Genomic DNA, 23663 nt, shown 5'->3' on the forward strand with positions numbered 1-23663 from the left:
AGGATCTCTTGGACCAACAATACCTCCGTTTTCGGGACCAATTTAAGCGTTATGTTTACGAATACTCAAACAAATGTGGGCGCTCAATGTCTCGCCTGCTACATCCTAGAGGTGCTACGACGTTTATATCAAATATAAAACGACAAGATGGATCTGCTGCTCATGACACAACTGAGATACAAGATATTTTTCACTCATACTATTCCGATTTGTATGATATTCGTGGTCACTATGCTGATATAGACCCTCATACCCTTTCTGAGAAAATGAATAACTATATCACAGAAACACCCCTTCCTCCTGTAGATCAAGAATCTAGAAACATCTTAGATGAGGAATTTAGTGAGCCTGAGATAGGAGTCACCATCGTATTAACCCCTGCAGGAAAGAGTCCTGGGCCTGATGGCTTTACACAAGCTTTTTATAAGTTACTTTAGGAGCCTCTCACCCCATTCCTCACAAAGGTCTTCAACTTGCTTTCTTCACAATCTTTAGAGGCTCATATTAGTGTTCTCCCGAAACCGGGGAAGGACCCGTCTTTTTCATCTAACCACAGACCTATTTCCCTCTTAAACGTTGACATCAAACTATTGTCAAAAATTTTGGCGAATAGGCTAGCACCTCTCTTACCCTCCATAATTCATAATGATCAGGTTGTGTTCGTACGGGGCCGAGAGGCATGTGACACCAATAAAACCTTACTTTTAATATCCAGAGCTCAAATGCAGGCTACTCCTTTACCTCTTGTCGGTCGATGCAGAAAAGGCCTTTGACCGGGTACACTGGGGTTTTCTGATGGCGATTCTTAAATAGATTGGGCTAAGCCCAGGGTTTCAGGGCAAAATCCCACAGCACGGATTAGGATAAATGGTTCTCTGTCAAACCCCATACACATTCGAAATGGTACTAGGCAGGAATGCCCATTGTCCCCCCTACTATACTTCTTAGTTATGGAACACCTTGCTGTCGCCCTGAGACAAAATCCAAACATACATGGAATACAAATTGGATCGACCCATCATAAATCCGCCCTTTATGCAGATGACCTCCTACTATATGTATCCCAACTACATATTTCTGAGAGAGAGAGAAAAGACCACGGCGCCACATAGTGCAGTTCAGTAGGGTAAGCTTAATGGAAGAATGAAGATACCATGCTCACCAGAAAGCCATAGGTAATGCGCAAAATAAGTCCACGGGTGCTGCTGCCAGATCCGGACCGGTTTCCAAAGGTAACCGCTGGTGTATAATAGATAGTTGTAGAAAAAGGGATCTATAACGGCGCTGCTGCTTGGTCCAAGTCAATGGAGAAACAGTAGTCTCTGGAGAAACGAGTAGTCTCTTCTAATATTGAATGAGTATTTTATTGCAACGCGTTTCGACGCCGAACTGGCATCTTCATCAGGCATAAAAGATCCCTTTTTCTACAACTATCTATTAACTACATATTTCGAATTTGCTAAGTTTGGTAACCTAAGCAACTTTAAAGTTAATTATTGGAAAACTGAGGCCCTTAACATATCATTGCCACAAGAGGAGGTACGGAGGATCATCTCTAATTTCCCCTATTGATGGCAGGGCCATGCTCTTAAATATTTGGGGGTGGTCATCCCGTCTGACCTGTCTAAGCTTTATGCCCTGAATTCCCTGCCTCTTCTAGTTCGCATACTTAAAGATCTAGAGACTTATGATAAGAAGATGCTTTCTTGGTTTGGCAGGATGAACGCCCACAAAATGGATGTCCTTCCAAGGTTCCTATATATTTTTCAAGCAATTCCCATCATCCCCCCCTCTCAGCTTTTTTATGAAAGCTCAAAAGAGCAATCACTCAGTTTGTATGGGGCAATTCTAGACCAAGTATGTCTGTATGGAGTGGAAGCTCGCCCTTCTCCTTCACACTCCAGCAAAGCAGGCCCTATCCCGGGCTTTACACCCAAGCAACAGTAGAGAAAACCCTCTCTGCTGTACATGTTCCCTGGTTGCTTAAAACCTGACAGTTTCTCCACTGTCCAGTAGCTGCACTGCTACACTACTTTTAGCGTTCGTTATAAACACTCAAATCAAACACCATTTTATTAATACTGGTATGCTTTGATTTTCTGTTATCCATTTTAGAACACAAAACCAGCTCTTATATTGATAGATTTTTCTCACTGGTAATTTAACAACCTAATACTAGTAGATTTATCATACTCTGGAAAATACTCTAATATTCCATTACACTGTCAGAACACATTAAAAAAAAACGTAACTCACGCATCCATCCATTATCTCCATGACTGGCATTAATGACATTCCAAATGAGAGTTAGTGATCTGCGAGAACTTAACTGTCAAAAACGTAAGACTAATTTTCAAGGACATTTCAACTAAGTGGCACTCTGTAATAAGACCGGCCGGGGGCCAATGTGAGCTTTTCAGTAAAATTTACACTTATTAACTACTTAAAAATGATTGCTGACACTCGTACTTCTGCTGAGATACTTCACTTACTGTGTCCATAATTTCTTTACTGTATTTTTACCTTTTTGGTGCTATTTTTTAGTGTGCATACAAGAAGATCGATGTTTAGTGACATCTTATTGAAATGTATTTTGTGTCATTTTTGTTTGTTTTTTGCTTACTAACCACTAGGAAAGCTGTATTTGAAGCCTGGGATAGTTTGGAAATGTTTTGAGTCTTTGGGTGTTGCAAGTCTTATACTGTATGTCATGTGAATAGCTACAGCCAATTACGTATATTGATAGAATAACATGCCAGTACTCTTTACAGACTTGCTATTTGGATTATGCATTTGTGGGAATGACGTGACCTGTAGACGTAGCGAATTCCAACAAAGTGGCAGTGTAAACGAGCGCCGATCAACGAGACAGCTCCTTGATCGGCGCTTGTTTGTTCCTTTGAGCAATGATTGGTTATGTATGAGGATAAGTGAGCATTACTATGTGCCCATGCATTTCCATCATGTCAGTAGCGCATCTCCCTTTTTACACAGAAAGATTTGCTGCCGACAACGATAATATTTAATGCTGCATAAATTATTCGATCACTCAATGAACAAGCGTTTACTCGTTCATCGGCTGATCGTTGCCCTAATTACACAGGGCAATGATTGGGAACGAGTGTACATATGAACGTTCATTTGCCCTATAATTCTCCCATGTAAAAGGGCCTTAACTTCATCATCATTATATCCGTATGCCCTTCGACCTTATCATTGCTATAAAAACTTTAAAGATGAACTGTCAGCACAAAAGTCCTCTTAAAATTAAATCATTAGATTGGCAACCGAGCTGATAAAATAATACACGATGAACTGCCCCCAAAGTCATATTTGAAGAGCCAAAAGGAAGCACATACTTTATGAAAATAATATATCCCATAGAGCAGACTTACTGGGAGAGTTAACCTGATAACTTCTAAAAGAAAGTTGTCATGGAGCCTTTCAGGTGGTCCCCCTCTGCGCCATTTTGGATTCAATCAATGGCTGTTATTGCAACCACCAGGTTAGTATTAGCACAGCTTATAGATGTTCCTATTTCAAGTGATCGACCTTGGTGACAAAGTCACTTTAATGTTTTGAAAATATGAGTCACTAAATAGCATTGCAACTTTGTAAAATCATGCTAGTGGTCTTTTATAAAGTCAGTTTATTTGCACAGTAGCATAAGCAGTGTTAGCTTTCTCTATTACATATCATGTGGAATGATACTTTGGAATAATTTTTCAGGATTTAACTGCGCTCAAATTTTCCCCAGGTTTTAATATATACAGCGAGGTGACCACTCATAATTGTGGTGAAATATGTTCTTCTCTCAAAGAAGAGGGTTCATATACAGTACATCGGATATAGGGTATTAAAATCCATCACAAATATGTTGTCAGGTCAGGGGCGGTCTTCTCATAGAGGCGGTCTTCACATAGAGGTGGTCTTCCCATAGAGGTGGTTTTCTCATAGAGGTGATCTATTCATAGAGGTGGTCTTCTCATAGAGGTGGTCTTCTCATAGAGGTGATCTATTCATAGAGGTGGTCTTCCCATAGAGGTGGTCTTCTCATAGAGGCGGTCTTCTCATAGAGGTGGTCTTCTCATAGAGGCGGTCTTCTCATACAGGCGGTCTTCTCATAGAGGCGGTCTTCTCATAGAGGCAGTCTTTTGGCGAGGTTTCATTGCATTATGCAGAGATTCAAACTCGGAGCTTGCAGGATGAAGCTGCAGGGAGTGTTTCCTCATGTGTGCCATACAATGCCCAAATAATACCACCATACCGTGCATAAAGAATACCAATATGCACTGCCCTTAAATAATAATGCATGACAATGAACAAATAATGATAATATAATTAATAATATAATACATCATAACATAACACATAAAGTTTACCCAAACATGAACACTATATACACAACATATGTCGACACATAGCCTACACACAAACATATAAAGCACAGCGTATACTCTCCAGATACTCACATACACTTTATATACACATAAACACCCTATATGCACATTAAACAGGGCAAATATATTTAAATTCCAATTTACTGAAACTACGATGAATTCTCATGACTGGCGGGGTTGTCAGAAAGTGAAATTGATTACTCCTGGAATAAAAGATCTGTATGCAATTCTGATATTTCATATTGCATTAGAACGCCCTCCAGTAATGTTTTCCATCTTAACCACGTCACTATCCATGATCAAACTTGTCAGATCACATGTGAGTCCTGGTTATTCATTAAAAATTAGAGCATGGTTCCATTTCTGATAGAACTAAAATGATGCAGTGTTTCCAATCTAACCCTGAGACAACGAAGCTAATAAGGGGCATGGAGAATCTAAGTTACGAGGAAAGATTAAAATAATTAAACCTATTTAACCTTGAAAAAAGACGACCAAGGGTGGACATGATTCATTTATATAAATATATTAATGGCACATACACAAAATATGGTGAAATCCTGTTCCATGTAAAACCCCCTCAAAAAACAAGGGGGCACTCCCTCCATCTGGAGAAAAAAAAGTTCAACCTGCAGAGGTGACAAGCCTTCTTTACTGTGAGAACTGTGAATCTATGGAATAGCCTACCGCAGGAGCCGGCACAGCAGGGACAGTAGATGGCTTTAAAAAAAGGCTTAGATAATTTATTAGAACAAAAACATATAAGCTCCTATGTGTAGAAATGTTTTGCTTCCCTTTACCCATCCCTTGGTTGAACTTGATGAACATGTGTCTTTTTTCAACCATACGGACTATGTAACTACGTGTATTAGAATATAATACAAATGTAAAAATGACAGGTGGTCTTTATGTGCATGTTGTGTTTTCTCTTTTTAGGGCATCATCTCTGATCTGTTTCCTGGAGTGGTTCTGCCAAAACCGGATTACGACATTTTTGTTCAGGCCCTGAGAGAAAATATTGCCAAAATGAGTCTGCAACCTGTTCCATGGTTCATAGGGAAGATAATCCAGGTGATGCTATATCATATGTAATGCATGCTTTGCCTTGTGATTTGTCTTGGTTTTACGTTTTGTTTGAAGGACACTAGAACAAACGTGTCGGACCTTTTAACTAATGTCAGCTTTAACCGGTAAAAACGTTTTTTCACAACCACATTAATCAACAATCCACGGGATAAGTTATAAATATTAGATCACTGGGACACTTACGGGGTACTTGTACAGGGGTGTCGAGTACCTCGCTCCTCCTCACTAGCATTCCATAGAGTATTTATGGAGCGGCAGTCAAGCATATGCACCGCCACTCCATACAACTTTCTGAAAGTTACAGAAACAGCCGAGTGACATCCTATATTTCTTTACACACATATCCATACAGCAGAAGCTATGGATGCCCTGCATACACTCCTCTACTGTACTCAGTGTTTCCATTTAGAAACTTGGATATATAAACAAATACAGCTAAGTCATCCGACTCCCGTCCTGCCAGGTGAGGCAGCCAGCAATTGCCGTTTCCAGATGGAGGATCATTGGAGAGGTGGCCATGCATGTGTGCGGCTCTCTCCATTGATTCCTATGGGAGTTACGGAAACAGCCGGACAAGCAGGCACTCTCCATTGGTTCTCTACCTGGATGTGGTGGATGACCCCCCCCCCCTGTTCTGGACATAGGTGTGGGATCCCGTGGATATGCTATAAATGTCTTAGATGGTAGTAAACCTTTAAATCCTCCTGGTATTATCCATTATTACAGCTATTGTTACATAATTATGAGCAGCATTCTTCTGCTTCTTCCCGTGGTCCAACATTTTTCATCCCACGATTGCCTAAACCTATAGATATAATGAGTCCATGGATATTAGTCCTTACCACAATTGTTAGTATTTGACAGAAGGAAAAGAGGTCTCTTGCACATGACCGTTGTGCCACTCGGGCCGTTTCTGACGGCATCCGAATGGCACCCGATAGTGTTCACGTATCCATTCACTTTAGCGGGTGAATCGGTCGTGTGCATGAGGCGTTAGAACTAATAAAGTATCTGGATAACGTGTAAGTACACTGGTAAATTAAATTATTCATAGCATCTCCAAAGCCATATTTTTTCTTGTCCTCTTGGCTGGTTTTATGGAAATTTAGAACATCAGAATTACTGTGTGTGTATAAACACTGAGGGATAGAGATGATAAACCTTTACAACTGGGCCCATCACTAATTCATTTTTGTTCCAAGAATTTTTATTTTTTTTACAATTTACCACATAAAGTTATTCAGTAATTCTCTCCATAACACATAATACATGTTTGCGTTTAAAAAGTGTTGGTTATTGTCATCAGGCATTGATAAAATTCAGCATTCCCTAACACCTGTTTATTATGTTATTTAATGAAGTGTGCCTCCAGTGAAAAACTTCAGTTCTCTTAGCTCCTCGTGTGCGGTAGCTTTGTGAAGCCTTTCCCTTCGAAGCCCAGTCATTTGTGCTTCAAACCTTTCCTTCTTTGTAATGCACTAACAGGAAGTTATCGTTGTCTGCCATGTTATATATATATTGGAGCTGCAGCCCGGACACCAGTCACAGTTTCTTCAAGGCTACTAGATCACATTACACTTTTACCCGCTCCCCCTTTCCCCTGTTAGAACACTCCTACATATTGCTTGAATCAGTGTAGTTTCTGCTGTGATCACAGGACTTTATTAGCAAGCAAGTTCCCTCTACTATCTATCTATCTATCTATCTATCTATCTATCTATCTATCTATCTATCTATCTATCTATCTATCTATCTATCTATCTATCTATCTATCTATCTATCTATCTATCTCATATCTGTCTCCTATCTATCTATCTATCTATCTATCTATCTATCTATCTATCTATCTATCTATCTATCTATCTATCTATCTATCTATCTATCTATCTATCCATCCATCCATCCATCCATCTATCTATCTATCTATCTATCTATCTATCTATCTATCTATCTATCTATCTATCTATCTATCTATCTATCTATCTATCTATCTATCTATCTATCTCATATCTGTCTCCTATCTATCTATCTATCTATCTATCTATCTATCTATCTATCTATCTATCTATCTATCTATCTATCTATCTATCTATCTATCTATCTATCTATCTATCTATCTCATATCTGTCTCCTATCTATCTATCTATCTATCTATCCATCTATCTCATATCTGTCTCCTATCTATCTATCTATCTATCTATCTATCTATCTATCTATCTATCTATCTATCTATCTATCTATCTATCTATCTATCTATCTATCTATCTATCTATCTATCTATCTATCTATCTATCTATCTATCCATCTATCTCATATCTGTCTCCTATCTATCTATCTATCTATCTATCTATCTATCTATCTATCTATCTATCTATCTATCTATCTATCTATCTATCTATCTATCTATCTATCTATCTATCTATCTATCTATCTATCTATCTATCTATCCATCTCATATCAATTGATCAATCTGTCTTTCTATCTTTTTTCTCTCACTCTCTATCTCTCAGCAGGGAGAAAGTAAAGGTCTGCAGTAATTTAAGTCTCCTCTCACTCTGCCACACTTTGAAATGAATGGTGTGTGCATCCCATCAGTGAATGAAGCTACTAAACAGCATAGAGAACTCATTTTATGATTCTAGATAACAAACCTGAATTTATACACTGAGCTGCATATCCTAAGATGTCTGGAGATATGCATTAAAGAGGTTTTCCAGGACTTAAATATTGATGGCCTAGGGTAGGTCAGCAATATTTGATCGCTTGAAGTTCATTCCTTGGACCTCGCCAATCAGCAAAGTGAAGGGTCCATGGTGCTCTACCGGCACAGCTGCTCATTCATAGGGGCAGCTGTGACTGGTACTATAGCTCAGACCCATTCATATTGTATTACATGTATCAAACAAATGGCTTAATATGTAATTTAATACATGGCCGGCCGGGTCCGCCAAAGTGAGACACGCTCTTTGTAAGCAGCGTCTGATCTGGTTCATAGAGAGAAGGTCCCGAACGGGGAATTCTTTCTATGACGTCCATATGCCATAATACGGTGTATGGAAAGAAGTTGTGAGTCAACACTTAACAATACCTATAACCAAGAGCCCCCTAGCCAAGACATATATAAGAACATAAGATTGGGGGAGCCTAGCTGGAGGACTAAAGTTCTAACATGTAACTAATAGAGCCCATAAAGTTCCTGTTTATCCAGGAATGGTCTGTTTTGATATGTTTTCCATAACTTTTTGTTGCTGGGAGAAAATCTTATATAACTATATGGTTAAAGATGTTTTTCAGAAAGTGGTTACGTTTTTATGGATCATATCAATCATGATAGATGAGAGGAAAAAGAGCATTACTAGGCTGAATTTGCCCCGTGGCTTGTTTTATAGAACTTGAGAAGTACAAATAAATGATCAGCTAGTAACTTTGCCTTTTCTATCTTTACTAACCATATACCATAAAATATTTTAATCGCCTTCTTTAGGGCTCATTCAGACGAGCGTATATGTTGTCTGTGTGACGGCCGTTAAAACAATGTCCGTCACATGGACTCATGTATTTCACTGGGGCCGTTCACACAGCCGTTGTTTCAACGGAGCGTGTGAAGCGTCTGTGAAAAAATAGGACATGTCCTATTTTCCTGCGTGTCACGTATCCCTCCATATACTCTAGTCTATGGGGGATCTGTGACAACGCTTCCTGCACGGGTGCACCCCGGACGTGAAAAACTGCAGTTTTTCACGTCCGAGGTTAGCCCGAGGTTACCTACGCTTGTCTCAATGAGCCATTACAGTCACTGGAATTTTAACTAAAATGTTTTTGTTTTTTTTACTTCGTTATATAGATAAAGGGGATTTGTGATTGCCTTTTGTGCAGCAAAGGTCAGCTCTCATTTACTGGCTCACTGTCTAATTGAAAATAAATGATTCAGGTGCATATCACAAATCAGATTTTGTCTCCAGTCATCTACTAGTATCTCAGCAGCCGCTCTCAGAGCCCCTCCTGCATTGTGTATATTAGTCTTAACAAGAATATAAAATCGACGTTTTTACCGAGAAGCGGAAATTTTTTTCAGGGAAATTAAATGAAAAATCTCTTAATGGACTGCAAATTTGTGTTCTTGCCTAATATTTCAAGGCAACTTTAATATATTTATATTGCTCTATAACTACAGATCTATGAAATGATGCTTGTGCGTCATGGCTTCATGATTGTCGGAGATCCTATGGGGGGGAAGACTTGTGCTTATAAAGTCCTGGCTGGAGCACTTGCTGATTTACACACAGGTATGGCTGACATAAAGTAACTAGGACCAAAAAAATCATAAAGGTTCAAGTGACTTTTAAGGGAAATAATTTTTGAATGGTTTTATATGGTATATGTGTGATCTTCACCCACACTTCTACTTAGGATATTGGGTAATAGGACATGAGAATGTGAAGATGGGGCACTCATTTAGGATGTATTTGCATGCAGTGGCTGGGTCAGCACAAAGGAAATTACAACAAATTATTCTGTATAGGGAACCCAACATTTCCTTCATTTCTTCGGTTTTCCACTGGGCATTCTGCTTTCTTCCTACACCCCAACCTGGATAGATTTATTTGTTTTCTGTAAATTAACCTTTAGGGTGGATTCATTCAGAGCCTATAAATTAAGCTACAAGTTGTAGACTTTCTGCAGATTTTGCAGAAATGCCACGTATTTTCACCACGTGTTTCATTATTTGCAATGAAAATTCATGGTTACCTATGCACCACGGAAATCGTGCAGCCATTGGCCACCGAAATACATGCGTAATTTATCGCGGATTTCAAATTTTTAAGAACCTAGCCTAAGGTGTTCGAACCTAGCCTAAGACTGATTCAATGGAATTGAATTGACTGCCTTACTGATGATACAGATTGGGATGAGTGCATACTCTGTGTAGTGTCTCCGTTTTTACAGTTGGTGCATCTAACAGATGCCCTGAGAAAAACAGGCCAGCGATTACCTTTTCACTCGCTGGACGCACCCCCTACCTTCCCTGCTAAAAAGTGTGCCCTGCATGGTAAATTTGCATCATGTGGCCATAAAGATATCAAGCTGTAGTAGTGGAAATAGAGAGCAACCTCCTTAGATGTGCTGACTTGTTGCATAAATTTCTGAAACTTTCCCAATCATCTGAATGGGGTGTGCAGAAATCCATTCACATGTATGGAACAGATTATTATTTCTGCAGCGTGAACATAACCTTTGGGTGTATTTACACGCACGGTTTATGTGGAGTTTTTGTGCATTGCCATTCAAAGACCTGTGAAACACATTTTGTGGCGTTTTTATGCAAGATTTTCTTAAAAATTCACAGTAAAAATGCCTTTTTACATTTTTGTGCTTTTACTGTGATTTTGAGTAACAATAGAATTTTTTTTAATGCATTTTAAAAGTGGTGTAACACAGGACAGTGGCAATGCTTTTCCAGCTGAAAAAGATCTTTATAATCACTCTCTAAGGGCCTATTCACATCAGCGTTAGGTTCCGTTGATGGGTTAATAAACAAGAAAAAGAAGAAAAGTCACGACCAAGTATTTGCAAAATTACAAACAATCTTTATTTCAGTCAAAAATACACAGAAGAAACACATTACAACTATACACAGTAAAAAGAATGAACCCTCATAAAGAGATGGAATCCGAACATGAAAGCAGCCTGGTCCCCCAGATGTTAAAATGATCAAAAGATCCCACAAAGAGCATCAATCAATATTTTTAGGCAGGTACTAAGCATAGTACATTTGCACAGATAGATACCTAATAAAATACATGCAAAGTGCAGTCATAGGCAAACTAATGAGCAGTATACCTACACCTACGTAGTGGAAAATGAGCAGGAGATCAGGACCGGGAGGGGAGACCGCTGCCAGACCCGACGCGCGTTTCGCTGGTGCTTCGTCAGGGATGATGTCCAAATGCCCCACATAGTCCTAGATATACTCTCCTCTCAAGTGGTTTAAAAAAAAAGGCAGCAGCTGTTTCCCATCAGGCGGTAAGGTGTTCGGCGGCAGTCACTAATCACTCCGTTGATGGGTTCCGTCAGACCTTTCCGACAGGGGAACCCATCAACGGAAAAGGCAAAGGGGAACCATAGCTTCTGTTTGCATTACCGTTGATTTCAATGGTAATGCCTCCATTGCTAATGGTTTCCGTTTGTCTCCGTTCCGTAAGGTTTCCGTTTGTTTTTTTCCGGAAACAATAGCGTAGTCGACTGGGTATGAACCCACATAGCGGCGTCAACATGCTTTGTTGAAGGTAATACCCTGCAAAATCGCGCGACCATTGGACACCACAAGTGAAAGTGATTTCAGCCACTATGTGGGATTGTACCCTGAAAGAGACTGAAAAAGTAACAGTTTGTACTCTGTTGCTGAGTTGCCACTGGCTGAATTTAAATTTGCATGCAGAAAATTTCAGCTATAATAAGTTTATACTTTTTAACGTAAAAGGGAACCTGTCACCTCTCCTGACATGTCTGTGTTAGTAAAAAAAAAAATATTCTCTATGAAATAACAATTCTGAAGAAACTTTTCTTAGAACTTTACATTGTGCTGTTCCTCTGTTGTTCCTCCTAGACATTTATAAATAAATTGAAAGTGGCGTGATGCCAGTTTGGGGTGTGTCCCTACACAGACTGACAATGTCCAATCAGTGGTGACAGTGAGACTCTGTAGGGACACACCCCTTTGGCAAGAGAAAAGAAAATATTCCAGAATTGTTATTTTATAGGGAATACAAGTATTTACTAAAAATAGACATGTCAGGATAGGAGATAGGTCCTCCTTAAGACCACTAACATTTAAATACTCTAATTAATCACTTCTATGAAGGGTTAACTTCTGCAGAAGGCTGGCTAAAGAAAACGATTAACGCGCTTGTACATGATTAGAAAAACATGGCTGCTTTCTTCCAAATGCCCACAGGTTGTGTATGGTATTAGGTTCCATGCATACGACTGTGATTTTCATCGGTAATTACGGAATCCGTAATTACGGATGATATTGCGGACCCTTTAATTTCTATTGGCCATGGACACCTTTCCGTATGTTTACAGATGTGTGCCGGGGCCGTAGAAATGATCCGCAAAATATAGAACATGTCCTATCCCTGTCAGCAATTGCGTCACGGACTCGCCCGTATGGCGCTACTGCAATTGCGGATGGCTACGGATGTGTATCTGTAGCCGTCGGATCCATATTTGCGGATAGTAAAAACCCTTACAGTCGTGTGCATGCGTCCTTACAGCTCAGTCCCCTCCATTTCTATGGAGCTGATCTGCAATAGCAAACACAACCCATGGACAAGTCTGGTGTTTCTGGAACAAAGCAGAGATGTTTTTCTAATCCTCTACAAGCCCTTTAAGTAATCCATTGAATCATCACTCAACGTAATGTAGCATTAACCGCTAGAAAATATTGATTCTAAGTCATGTTTTTATTGTTTATTAGCGAAATCAATGGATGAGTATGCGGTGGACTTTCGAGTGATCAATCCAAAAGCCGTTACTATGGGTCAGTTATACGGATGCTTTGACCCAGTGAGTCATGAGTGGGCAGATGGAGTATTGGCGACAACTTTCAGAGAGCATGCGTCTTCTACTACGGATGACAGGAAGTGGATTATATTTGATGGCCCTGTAGATGCTGTTTGGATAGAAAATATGAACACTGTCCTGGATGACAATAAGAAGGTAATGACATCTTTGTGCTAATTTCATTTATTCTGTGACCTTATACTCGGCTGAAATGATCAGACTGGCCATTACCTCTGTTTTGATTATTGATCTTTGCATTGATGACTGTTTAGAATTGACTTCTTACAGGTAATTGACATTAGAAACATTCATCTACAATCCATAAATTGCCTTTGTACACTCAATTATACAATGCCATATGCGAAGGCTTTTAGTATGATTAAGATAACTTTTGGAAGAGCGAGGAAGTGAATTATAAGTAGGTGTTATGATGTCTGTGAAGAATGGTCAATATACTGTATGATAAATGGCGTCATTCCCGCTTTCCTCCCCTTAAGCTGTGCTTGATGAGCGGTGAAATCATTCAGATGAATTCAAAGATGAGCTTAATTTTTGAGCCTGCTGACTTGGAGCAAGCTTCCCCAGCAACTGTGAGCAGGTAATTGGATTTTACTTCAGATGGTCAGATTGCTGCAGTTACTGTCTTATTTTCACATCATGTCTCATCTTTTTGCTTGAGGGTGTTGTGTTTTTCTCTTTTAAACTATCCAGGTGTGGGATGATCTATATGGAACCCCACCAGCTCGGATGGAATCCTTTGAAAGACTCCTACATGAACACTTTGCCAGAGCATCTCAAGAGCGAACACAAGGAATTGGTAAGAGAATTAAAGTGTAACTAGACGTTTAACAAACTTCTGACATGCCATAGTGACATGTCAGAAGTTTGGATTGGTGGGGGTCCGAGCACTGAGACCCCCCTAATCGCTACAATGAAGCGGCAGAAGCGCTCGTGTGAGCGCTCAGCCGCTTCGTTTTTGTTCGGCTTTTTCCGGAAATCGATGTAGCGGTTGACGGACTCAATAGAAAGTTTATGAGCCCGTACTCCGATACATCGGCTTTCCGGGAAAAAGCCGAACAGAAACTAAGCAGCTGAGCGCTCACACGAGAGCTTCTACCACTTCGTTTTAGCGTACCAATTTTTGTACCGAATTTCTTCTATCTATACTGCCGAAAACCCTGATACTGCTTTTCCAGATTTTCTTCAATTCAACCAAAATGAAAAAAAATCCAAGGGAGTAGCTATGACTTACTTGGTTTGCGTCCCTGATTCCTACATTATAAATATCATCAGCGCCAAATTCAGGGGTGGCATCTGATGAGTGGACATAAACGGCCCCAGTCAGACAAAAGAGTAAAGCCCATGGGGCATCTATAGGGGGCATTTGTGGATGGCACTACAGAGGGCATCTGCTTCTGGCATTTTGGTGACCATATGGGACAGATACTCTGAGGGTCACCTCTAGCTGGCACTTTGGGGATTTACTGGCAGGCACTATAAAGGCAATGCAAAAAAGTGGAAGTAGTGGATTTACTAGAGCTGAATTTGTTAATATACTGTTTTGTGCACCATAATAAGGTAACGCAGTAGATTTACCTGTAGTCCTATGGAAGAACTACAGAGAACACAATGAGCAAATTTATAAAAAGTAGTGCAAGGGAAAAGTGGAGTAGCAACTGATCACATTCCAGCTCGTTTCTCATGTAAGTAGCAACCTGGTTGGTGGCATTGGCAACTAGCCCACGCACTCGTTTTTGTAAATCTCCCCCATTGTGATATCACGGCACATCATGCAAAATGACGAACTCACGTCTGCTACATCTGTACATATCAAAGAAGAATGATGATAGTACTGGTTGGGTGACTAAAGGTCATCTTATCTGTCATGTTTTTTTTGATCAATAATTCATATTCATGACAGATCAATCTTGACAGAAGACACAGAGTCATCTGACAGTGCCTTCATTCCTTGAATCGGTAACAGTCAGTAGACATGATGACACTTTCCTATATACCGCACATGTTTGTAGGGTAGCACCCAAATCATTGGAGTTAAAGCTTTTTTATTAAAAACTTGCCATACAACTGTGGTGACTGAATATATTTTTTTTACCTCTTCATTCTTTGGCTTGCCAGGACCACAACAGGTTGGTATATTGCACAGTAATCTTTGTTATCCGTTTTGGAAATTGATTATCATGTACATTTATCAACTTTAGGCAATGCTTACATAGCATTCTGGTCTTACATTTGATGCACACGCCCGGGAAATCTACCGGCGTATGCGCCAATAGTAAAGCCCTGACGTAAGCCACTGTATGCCATACATTGGCATACGTCATACATAGGCCCCATGTTAAAAAAAGCATTCTGCACAGTAAAAAAAAAATTGCGATGACCCACTGTATAGGAAAGCGCAGCAGACTACGCTTTCCTATACATATACCGACGTACATTATACCTGCCCGGCAGATGCCAAAAGGTCATTCTTTTGGAATCTATCGGGTCTATAGGGCTTTATAGATACTACATATATGCGCCGGAAATACATTTCTGGAACGTGGTGTGAACAGAGCCTTGTTCTAGTTTCTTTCACATCATTTCATCTATTTCATATTTCTGAACAGCAAATCTCAATAGAAGACCATATGGTTCACATATAGTCTATTCGGTCCTGTGTTGTGCAATGATAACAACAAAGATTACAGTGGAAGTAAAAGTGTTCTGTATAGATGGAGGGTGGCTCCTCAAAATGATTTCCTTTGGTGGGTGCAAGGTACCCCAGTTCGACACTGGTGCTACCCCTTGCAACCAGCACCCAAGCACATGCCTCAGCTACCCGAGCTACGCCCGTGTGTATATATCAACTGCTATGACAAAGTCTTAGGGACCCTAGATTGTATTTCCTGTATACTTGTGTGTCGGTAGGACAGAGATAATTATATATGGACAACCTTTATGCTCCAGATAATGTGTATAATCTGTTATACTTGGTTTTATCTCTTTTTCCTCCCTTTTAGAAAATAAGAATTCCGTGTGTTGAGTTATTCTTTTGCAGACTTGTAATCGCTACCTAAATCTGACATATACAAAAGGAGTTTGTTCACAGTTTTATGATATATCGTAACGTTTTGCTGGTTTATTTTGGACTATTTATGCTCCTTGGTGATAACAATTTCCAACTTTTGTGTTGTGCTTTATTTTACTTTTAGATTAATGACATGTTTAACTGGCTCATTGAGCCATGCTTGAATTTCATCCGTCTGGAATGTAAATTTCTGGTGCAGACGTCTCCCATCCACCTGACATACAGCATGATGAGGCTTTATACCTGCCTGATCGGTACGCTTGTTAATTTTTCATTCTCGAAATTGGAAATGCACAGATTTTATTTTTTTAGCCATGTCAAAACAGTCAGCTTGATATCTGAATTATTTATGACATTTCAGTCCATGTGCTATACATGTAACAGTTATTGCTTTAGAGAATGATGTTAAGAAAACTTGTCATGTTCATCTATTTTTTTAATATATGTACAGTGAATAAAAATGTCACATAATATACAATGGCAAGAAAAATAAGAATTACCTGGAATTCTGCATTGATAACTAATAAAATGTGGTTGGATTGTTATCTAAGTCACAGTTAGGATATGTTCACACGGCCTATTTTCGGCCATTGTTTGGGAACACACAAACTGTTGTACTGTTCATGTCTTTTATTGAGCACATGGATTAAACATCCACAGCGCAGGGAGAAAAAGTAAGTGACCCCTTAAATGTAATAACCAAGTGAATCAAGTGAAGATTAGATCCCCCTAGGATATAAAAGTCACTTGACACAAATGAGATGGATCAAGTGAAGATTATATGCCCCTGCGTTGGGATATTCCAGTCGGTTGTGCAGCTTGTTTCTCAGAGGTTTCCAAACACCAGAGGTAAGTCATGTGTAGCCACCTTTTCAGAGAGATGTGCAACTTTTCAAATAAAGAGCCCTTTCTGATGGATGCCCATGATGACGCACAGTTCTTGTAAATACACTTCCAAGAATATCCATCAGAACATTGGCGACGAGCGATCCAACGCAGAGGTTGATCGTAGTTTTCACAGTCCAGATTGTTTGCAAGTAAATAGTGCTGTTTCATGAATTAGATGACGTCGGTTTTATTTGTACCAACTATAATAGGCTGGAGTGTCTTCTCAAAGAAATGGTGATCCATTTAAAAAAAATTACAATTAATGGGGGAGATTTATCAAGCTGTCTTATAGTAAGGATGTCCTTTGTTACGAATAGCAACCAATCACAGCATCTTGCGTGCACAGCCCTCTACAGGTCACAGCAGCTCAATGGGGTTAAGGTCAGGACTCTGACTTGGCCATTCTAAAACACAAATCTTCATCTATAGTTGATTTACTTGTGTGCTTTGGGTCGTTGTTTTGTTGCATTATGCAACGTCTCTTCAGCTTGAGGTCATGGACTGCTGTCTTACATTCTCCTGTAAAATGTTTTTATGCACCTTTGAATTCGTTGTTCCTTCGTTTATCACAAGGCGTCCAGGCCCTGAGACAGCAAAGCAGTTATAGCCCATGATGCTCCATCCACCATCCTTCACAGTTGGGATGAGGTATTCGTGTTGGTGTGCTGTGTTCTTTTTCCTCCCAACATAGCGTTGTGCATTTGTTTTAAAAAAAATGATTTGGACAGCAGCCTCTTCCTTCGGAGTGTCCTTCCATGAACACCATTCTTGTTTAGTATTTTTCTAATAGTGGACACAGAGGTTTTTGAGGTTTGTCTTCAGTAGGTCTTTTCTCTTGTGATGTTACCCTTGGGTTCTTTCTCAACTCCTGGGCAATCCTGAAAGAGGTATCTTAACAGGACATCCACTTCTAGGGAGAGTAGCAACGGTCCTGCATTTTCTCCATAATTACATAGGTTAAAAAAAGACACGGGTCCATCAGGTTCAACCTTTCTCAATAAATTACCCGTCATTCATTGCTTGATTAATTATAACTCTCAACACCATTCGTCAATAAATAAGCATCCAGCCTTTTTATAAATGCTGACATAGTATCTGCCATCACTACCTCTTGGCGTAGGGCATTCCATAGCTTGACCACTCTAACTGTAAAGAACCCTTTCCTATATTGATGTCTGAAACATCTTTCTTCAACACGCAATGGATGTCCCCTGGTCCTTTGTAGAGTCCTTGGAAAGAACAGCTCATGTTCTAGTTCTCTGTATTGACCACATATATACTTATACATATTAATAAGATCACCTCTAAGACGTCTTTTTTCCAAGCTGAACAAGCCCAATTTTTCTAGCCTTTCATTTTAAGCGACACCTCCCATCCCATTTAATAATCTCGTCGCCTGCCTTTGAACCCTCTCCAGTTCCCATTTATCATTTTTACAATGTGGAGCCAAAAACTGAATGTAATGGCCGGAAGGAGGTGAAGGGAAAGTGAGCCCTAATCTACCCACCGCCCTGTCCCTGCCTACTTGCAACGACTCGCCCTAGGCGACGAGGTACAACTGGGCGGCGGTCCCTACGCTGTCTAAGTGCACAGGAAAACAAACAGGGAACATGCAAGGGAAGGGGCAGTAGCCACGGAACGCCACGAGGAAACGGAGCGGCGAACGGACAGTCAGGACCAGGACGAAGTGAGTACACCCGAGCGGGCAAGGAGACAGAAGCAAGCCAGGGGCAAAGCAAAGCAGGTCAAGCAGAACTGCAGCAAGGCAGAAGCACGGCAGAAGCAGGCTGGAGCAAGCAGCAGTGGGGCCAGGAATCCAAAAGAATTACAAGCACTGAGGGAGAGAACAGGGCAGGTAATAAAGGACAGGGGGCGGAGCTAACTCCGACAGACCAGGCCGCGATAGGCTCTCCCACTCCTGAGCCTGCCACCCTGGTTGGTGGGAGATGGTGTCAGTCGAACAGGTCTGGCCTCAGGTGTGGATTGATTAATCCCAGGAGTATACCTAGATGAAGTACCTGGCAGATCCCTAACACTGAATTCCATATTCAAGATGTGGCCTTACAATGGATTTATAGAGGGGTTATATTACATTTGAATCATGGGTTTTTATCTCTCTTTTTATACACTCTAAAATCCTATTTGCTTTTGCAGACAGTTGGTCTAACCGTGGATTGATGTGCACCGAGGTCTTTAGCATTGATTTTTTTTGGACTTTTCCAGCTTCATGCATCTCTATAACAAGTCTTATGAGGTCTTCTGAAAGTTGTTTGCCTTGTGTCATGGTTTACACTAACCAATCTTTTTTGAGACTAACAGATTTGTCAATAACTAGGCTTTGTGTGCCTTTATTCAATGAGCATAGTGTTATGGCCGCGGTCACGGACCGCAACCTCCACTTACCTGCCGCCCGCAGATTTTCCTCTTCCTGCCGACGTCTCCCTCCCTGGGTAGTGTCCACTAGAGGGCGAGCGCGATCTGGTTCCCGCTCTTAAAGTGCTTATGTAATTAATTGATTGATCATGCTCCAGATCACCTTGAACTATAAAAAGGGCCCTGCCCTTTCATTCCTTGCCTGCGTGCTGTTTGTAATTCCCATGGCAAGACGCAAATGGCCCCTTAGCTGTATCCTGTTCCCTGTGTGCCCGTGCCCTGCTACCTGTATCCTGTTTTTGGAGTCGTGTCCTACTGCACCTACTGTCATCCACCACGTCTGGCACAACCTGCTGTACCTGCTGTCATCCGCCACGTCTGACGCAAGCTGCTGCACCTAGTTATCTGCAACGTCTGGCGCAACCTGCTGCACCTACTGTCATCCACCACATCTGGCGCAACCTGCTGAACCTGCTGTCATCCGCCACGTCTGGCGCTACCTGCCACATCCAGCCCCATCCGTGCTAAAGCCTCTGCCAATTGTCTGGACTATCTCAGGTACTTTCGTGCTACGTACTTATTGTATAGACTTGTGCATTGACTGTGACTTGGCCAGCTGCCTCTCCGCTACGGCGGAGCGGCCTAGTGGGTCCTCATACTCCGGGATAGTGACAAATAGCACCTGTGAAACACACAATTTTAATCTTATCTCTTTATTTGAAACACCTTTTGCCAATTAGCTCTAAAAGTCATTAACACAAAGATTAATTTAAGGGGGTTTTACACAGAACGATTATCGGGCAGACGAGCGTCAATATAACGTTCGTTGCCGATAACTGCCCTCTGTAAGAAGAGCAGCGATCAGCAGATGAATGAGCAAATGCTCGATCATCTGCTGGTCGTATCGTTTTAAAAAAGTAAAAGATTATCTTTGATAATGTATGGGGACGAGCGATCAGAGTAACGACCGCTCGTCCCCATCCATAGCTTCGTGTGACAGGAGCAAGCGAGCGCCGATGTCTCGTTGATCGGCACTCGCTGCATCGGTTGAGTGTTGGCCGGTTTAAAAGGGCTTAACTTTTTTTTCCTGCACTCTGGATGCTTACTCAATTTGCTCAATAAAAGACATGAAGGGTACAATTGTTTGTGTGTTTAGTTTAGTTAATCTATAAAAAACAAAAACAAATAAAAACAAACAAACATCCTTTTCCACTCCATTATAGGAGCTTTTATGAGTGTGTCTAACAACAAGGTATGTCGACTGTTCCCAACGATGACTGTAAAGGATCTGCCAGGCACTACGTCTGTGGAGACTCCCAGGGTTAATCAGCCGACACCTGAGGCCAGACCTCTTAGACTGACACCGGCTCCCACCAATCAGGGTGGCAGGCTCAGGAGTGGGAGAGCCTATCGCGGCCTGGTCAGTCAGAGTTAGCTCCGCCCCCTGTCCATTTATACCTGCAGTTTTCTCTTCCTCATTGCTTGTTATTCTTTTGGATTCCTGGCCCCACTGCTGCTTGCTCCAGCCTGCTTCTGCCGTGCTTCTGCCTTGCTGCAGTTCTCCTTGACTTGACTTGCTTTGCTTTGCTTTGCCCCTGGCTTGCTTCTGTCTCCGTGCCCGCTCGGGTTACTCACTTCGTCCTGGTCCTGACTGTTCGTTCGCCGCTCCGTTTCCTCGTGTCGTTCCGTGGCTACTGCCCCTTCCCTTGCGTGTTCCCTGTTTGTTTTCCTGTGCACTTAGACAGCGTAGGGACCGCCGCCCAGTTGTACCTCGTCGCCTAGGGCGGGTCGTTGCAAGTAGGCAGGGACAGGGCGGTGGGTAGATTAGGGCTCACTTTCCCTTCACCTCCTTCCTGCCATCACAGAATAACAAGCCCTTACCTAGTCTACCATTTCTCCTACGCTGTCGCTATCATGGACCCCCTTGAGACCCTGACCCAGCAGATGCAGGGCCTCTCCCTACAGGTCCAGGCCCTGGCCCAAAGGGTTGGGCGCACCACCTCACCTCTAGAACCCGACCTCAAGTTACCTGACCGGTTTTCAGGGGACCGTAAGACGTTTCTCTCCTTCCGGGAGAGTTGCAGACTATATTTCCGCCTTAAGCCCCACTCCTCAGGTTCCGAGAACCAGCGGGTGGGTATCATCATATCCCGACTCCAGGAAGGGCCCCAAGAGTGGGCCTTCTCCTTGGCTCCTGACGCCCCTGAACTTTCCTCTGTTGATCGTTTTTTCTCTGCCCTCGGACTCATTTACGACGAGACTGACAGGACTGCTTTAGCCGAGAGTCAGTTGGTGACCTTACGTCAGGGTAGGAGACCGGTTGAGGAATACTGTTCTGATTTTAGGAAGTGGTGCGTAGCTTCTCAGTGGAACGATCCGGCCCTAAGGTGCCAGTTTAGGTTAGGATTATCTGACGCCCTGAAGGATCTGCTGGTTAGCTACCCCTCGTCTGACTCTCTTGACCAGGTTATGGCCCTAGCAGTACGACTTGACCGACGTCTCAGGGAACGTCAGCTAGAACGCTTCAGTGTGCTCCCCTCTGACTTTTCTGCGATCCCCCCCGAGGTCCCGCCTCCTCGCCCCTCCACGGAGGACTCGGAGGTACCTATGCAACTCGGGGCCTCCATGTCCCCTCAACAACGTAGGGAGTTTCGCAGAATGAACGGTCTCTGCTTCTACTGTGGGGACGACAAGCATCTACTGAACACCTGTCCCAGGCGCAAGAATAAGAAGCCGGAAAACTTCCGCGCCTAAGTGATCATCGGGGAGGTCACTTGGGCGCACAGGTATTTCCCGTTAATGTGAAACGCAATAAAATTTTGCTTCCCTTTCAGGTCTCGTTTGCTGGCCGGTCTGCCACGGGCAGTGCTTTCGTGGATTCTGGCTCATCTGCTAATATCATGTCTGTGGAATTTGCTATGTCTCTAAAGATGCCTTGTATTGATTTACCTTATCCTATCCCTGTAGTAGGTATCGACTCAACTCCCCTTGCTAATGGTTATTTTACTCAGCATACTCCTGTTTTTGAACTCCTGGTTGGCTCCATGCATTTGGAGCAGTGCTCTGTACTGGTGATGCAGGGATTATCGTCTGATCTGGTTTTAGGCCTTCCCTGGTTGCAGTTGCATAATCCCACGTTTGATTGGAATACTGGGGATCTCACCAAATGGGGTAATGAATGTCTTATGTCATGTCTTTCTGTTAACTCTATTTCTCCCCGGGAGGAGGTAAACACGCTTCCTGAGTTTGTTCAGGACTTCGCCGATGTGTTTTCTAAGGAGGCCTCCGAGGTGTTGCCCCCCCATAGAGATTACGATTGCGCTATCGATTTGGTGCCTGGTGCCAAGCTTCCTAAAGGTAGGATATTTAATCTTTCATGTCCTGAACGTGAAGCCATGAGGGTGTATATCCAGGAATGCCTGGCCAAGGGTTTCATTCGCCCCTCGACTTCTCCTGTAGGTGCTGGCTTCTTCTTCGTGGGGAAGAAGGATGGTGGTCTTAGGCCGTGCATTGATTATCGTAACCTGAATAAGGTCACCGTAAGGAACCAGTACCCACTTCCTTTGATTCCGGATCTTTTTAATCAGGTTCAGGGAGCCCAATGGTTTTCTAAGTTCGATCTACGGGGGGCATATAACCTTATCCGCATCAAAGAGGGGGATGAGTGGAAAACTGCGTTCAACACACCCGAGGGTCATTTCGAATACCTGGTCATGCCCTTTGGGTTGTGTAACGCCCCTGCTGTCTTCCAGAATTTTATTAATGAAATCCTGAGAGAGTACCTGGGTAATTTTCTTGTTGTGTACCTTGATGACATACTGGTGTTTTCCAAGGACTGGTCCTCTCACGTGGAGCATGTCAGGAAGGTGCTCCAGGTCCTTCGGGAGAATAATCTGTTTGCTAAGACTGAAAAATGTGTCTTTGGGGTACAGGAGATACCATTTTTAGGGCAAATCCTCACTCCTCATGAATTCCGCATGGACCCTGCCAAGGTTCAAGCTGTGGCGGAATGGGTCCAACCTGCCTCCCTTAAGGCGTTACAGTGTTTTTTAGGGTTCGCCAACTATTACAGGAGATTTATTGCCAACTTCTCGGTCGTCGCTAAGCCTCTTACGGACCTTACCCGCAAGGGTGCTGATGTCCTCCATTGGCCCCCTGAGGCCGTCCAGGCCTTTGAGACTCTCAAGAAGTGCTTTATCTCGGCCCCCGTGCTGATTCAGCCCAACCAAGAGGAGCCATTTATTGTGGAGGTTGACGCTTCC

At 42.1% G+C, this 23663-nt stretch overlaps 1 protein-coding gene across 1 annotated transcript in view; it reads left to right on the forward strand.

Annotated features, from left to right (window-relative positions):
• DNAH3 (dynein axonemal heavy chain 3) overlaps positions 1-23663 on the forward strand; it is a 359079-nt gene that overhangs the window by 232397 nt on the left and 103019 nt on the right. Inside the window, exons 34-39 of the mRNA XM_075830244.1 lie at positions 5337-5471; positions 9661-9772; positions 12967-13208; positions 13550-13650; positions 13764-13869; positions 16265-16394. Of these exons, the coding sequence (XP_075686359.1) occupies positions 5337-5471; positions 9661-9772; positions 12967-13208; positions 13550-13650; positions 13764-13869; positions 16265-16394 (826 nt within the window). The remainder of the gene's footprint in view (positions 1-5336; positions 5472-9660; positions 9773-12966; positions 13209-13549; positions 13651-13763; positions 13870-16264; positions 16395-23663) is intronic.

Source organism: Rhinoderma darwinii, chromosome 6 (genome assembly GCF_050947455.1).
Source record: "Rhinoderma darwinii isolate aRhiDar2 chromosome 6, aRhiDar2.hap1, whole genome shotgun sequence".
Taxonomy (NCBI): Eukaryota; Metazoa; Chordata; class Amphibia; order Anura; family Rhinodermatidae; genus Rhinoderma; species Rhinoderma darwinii.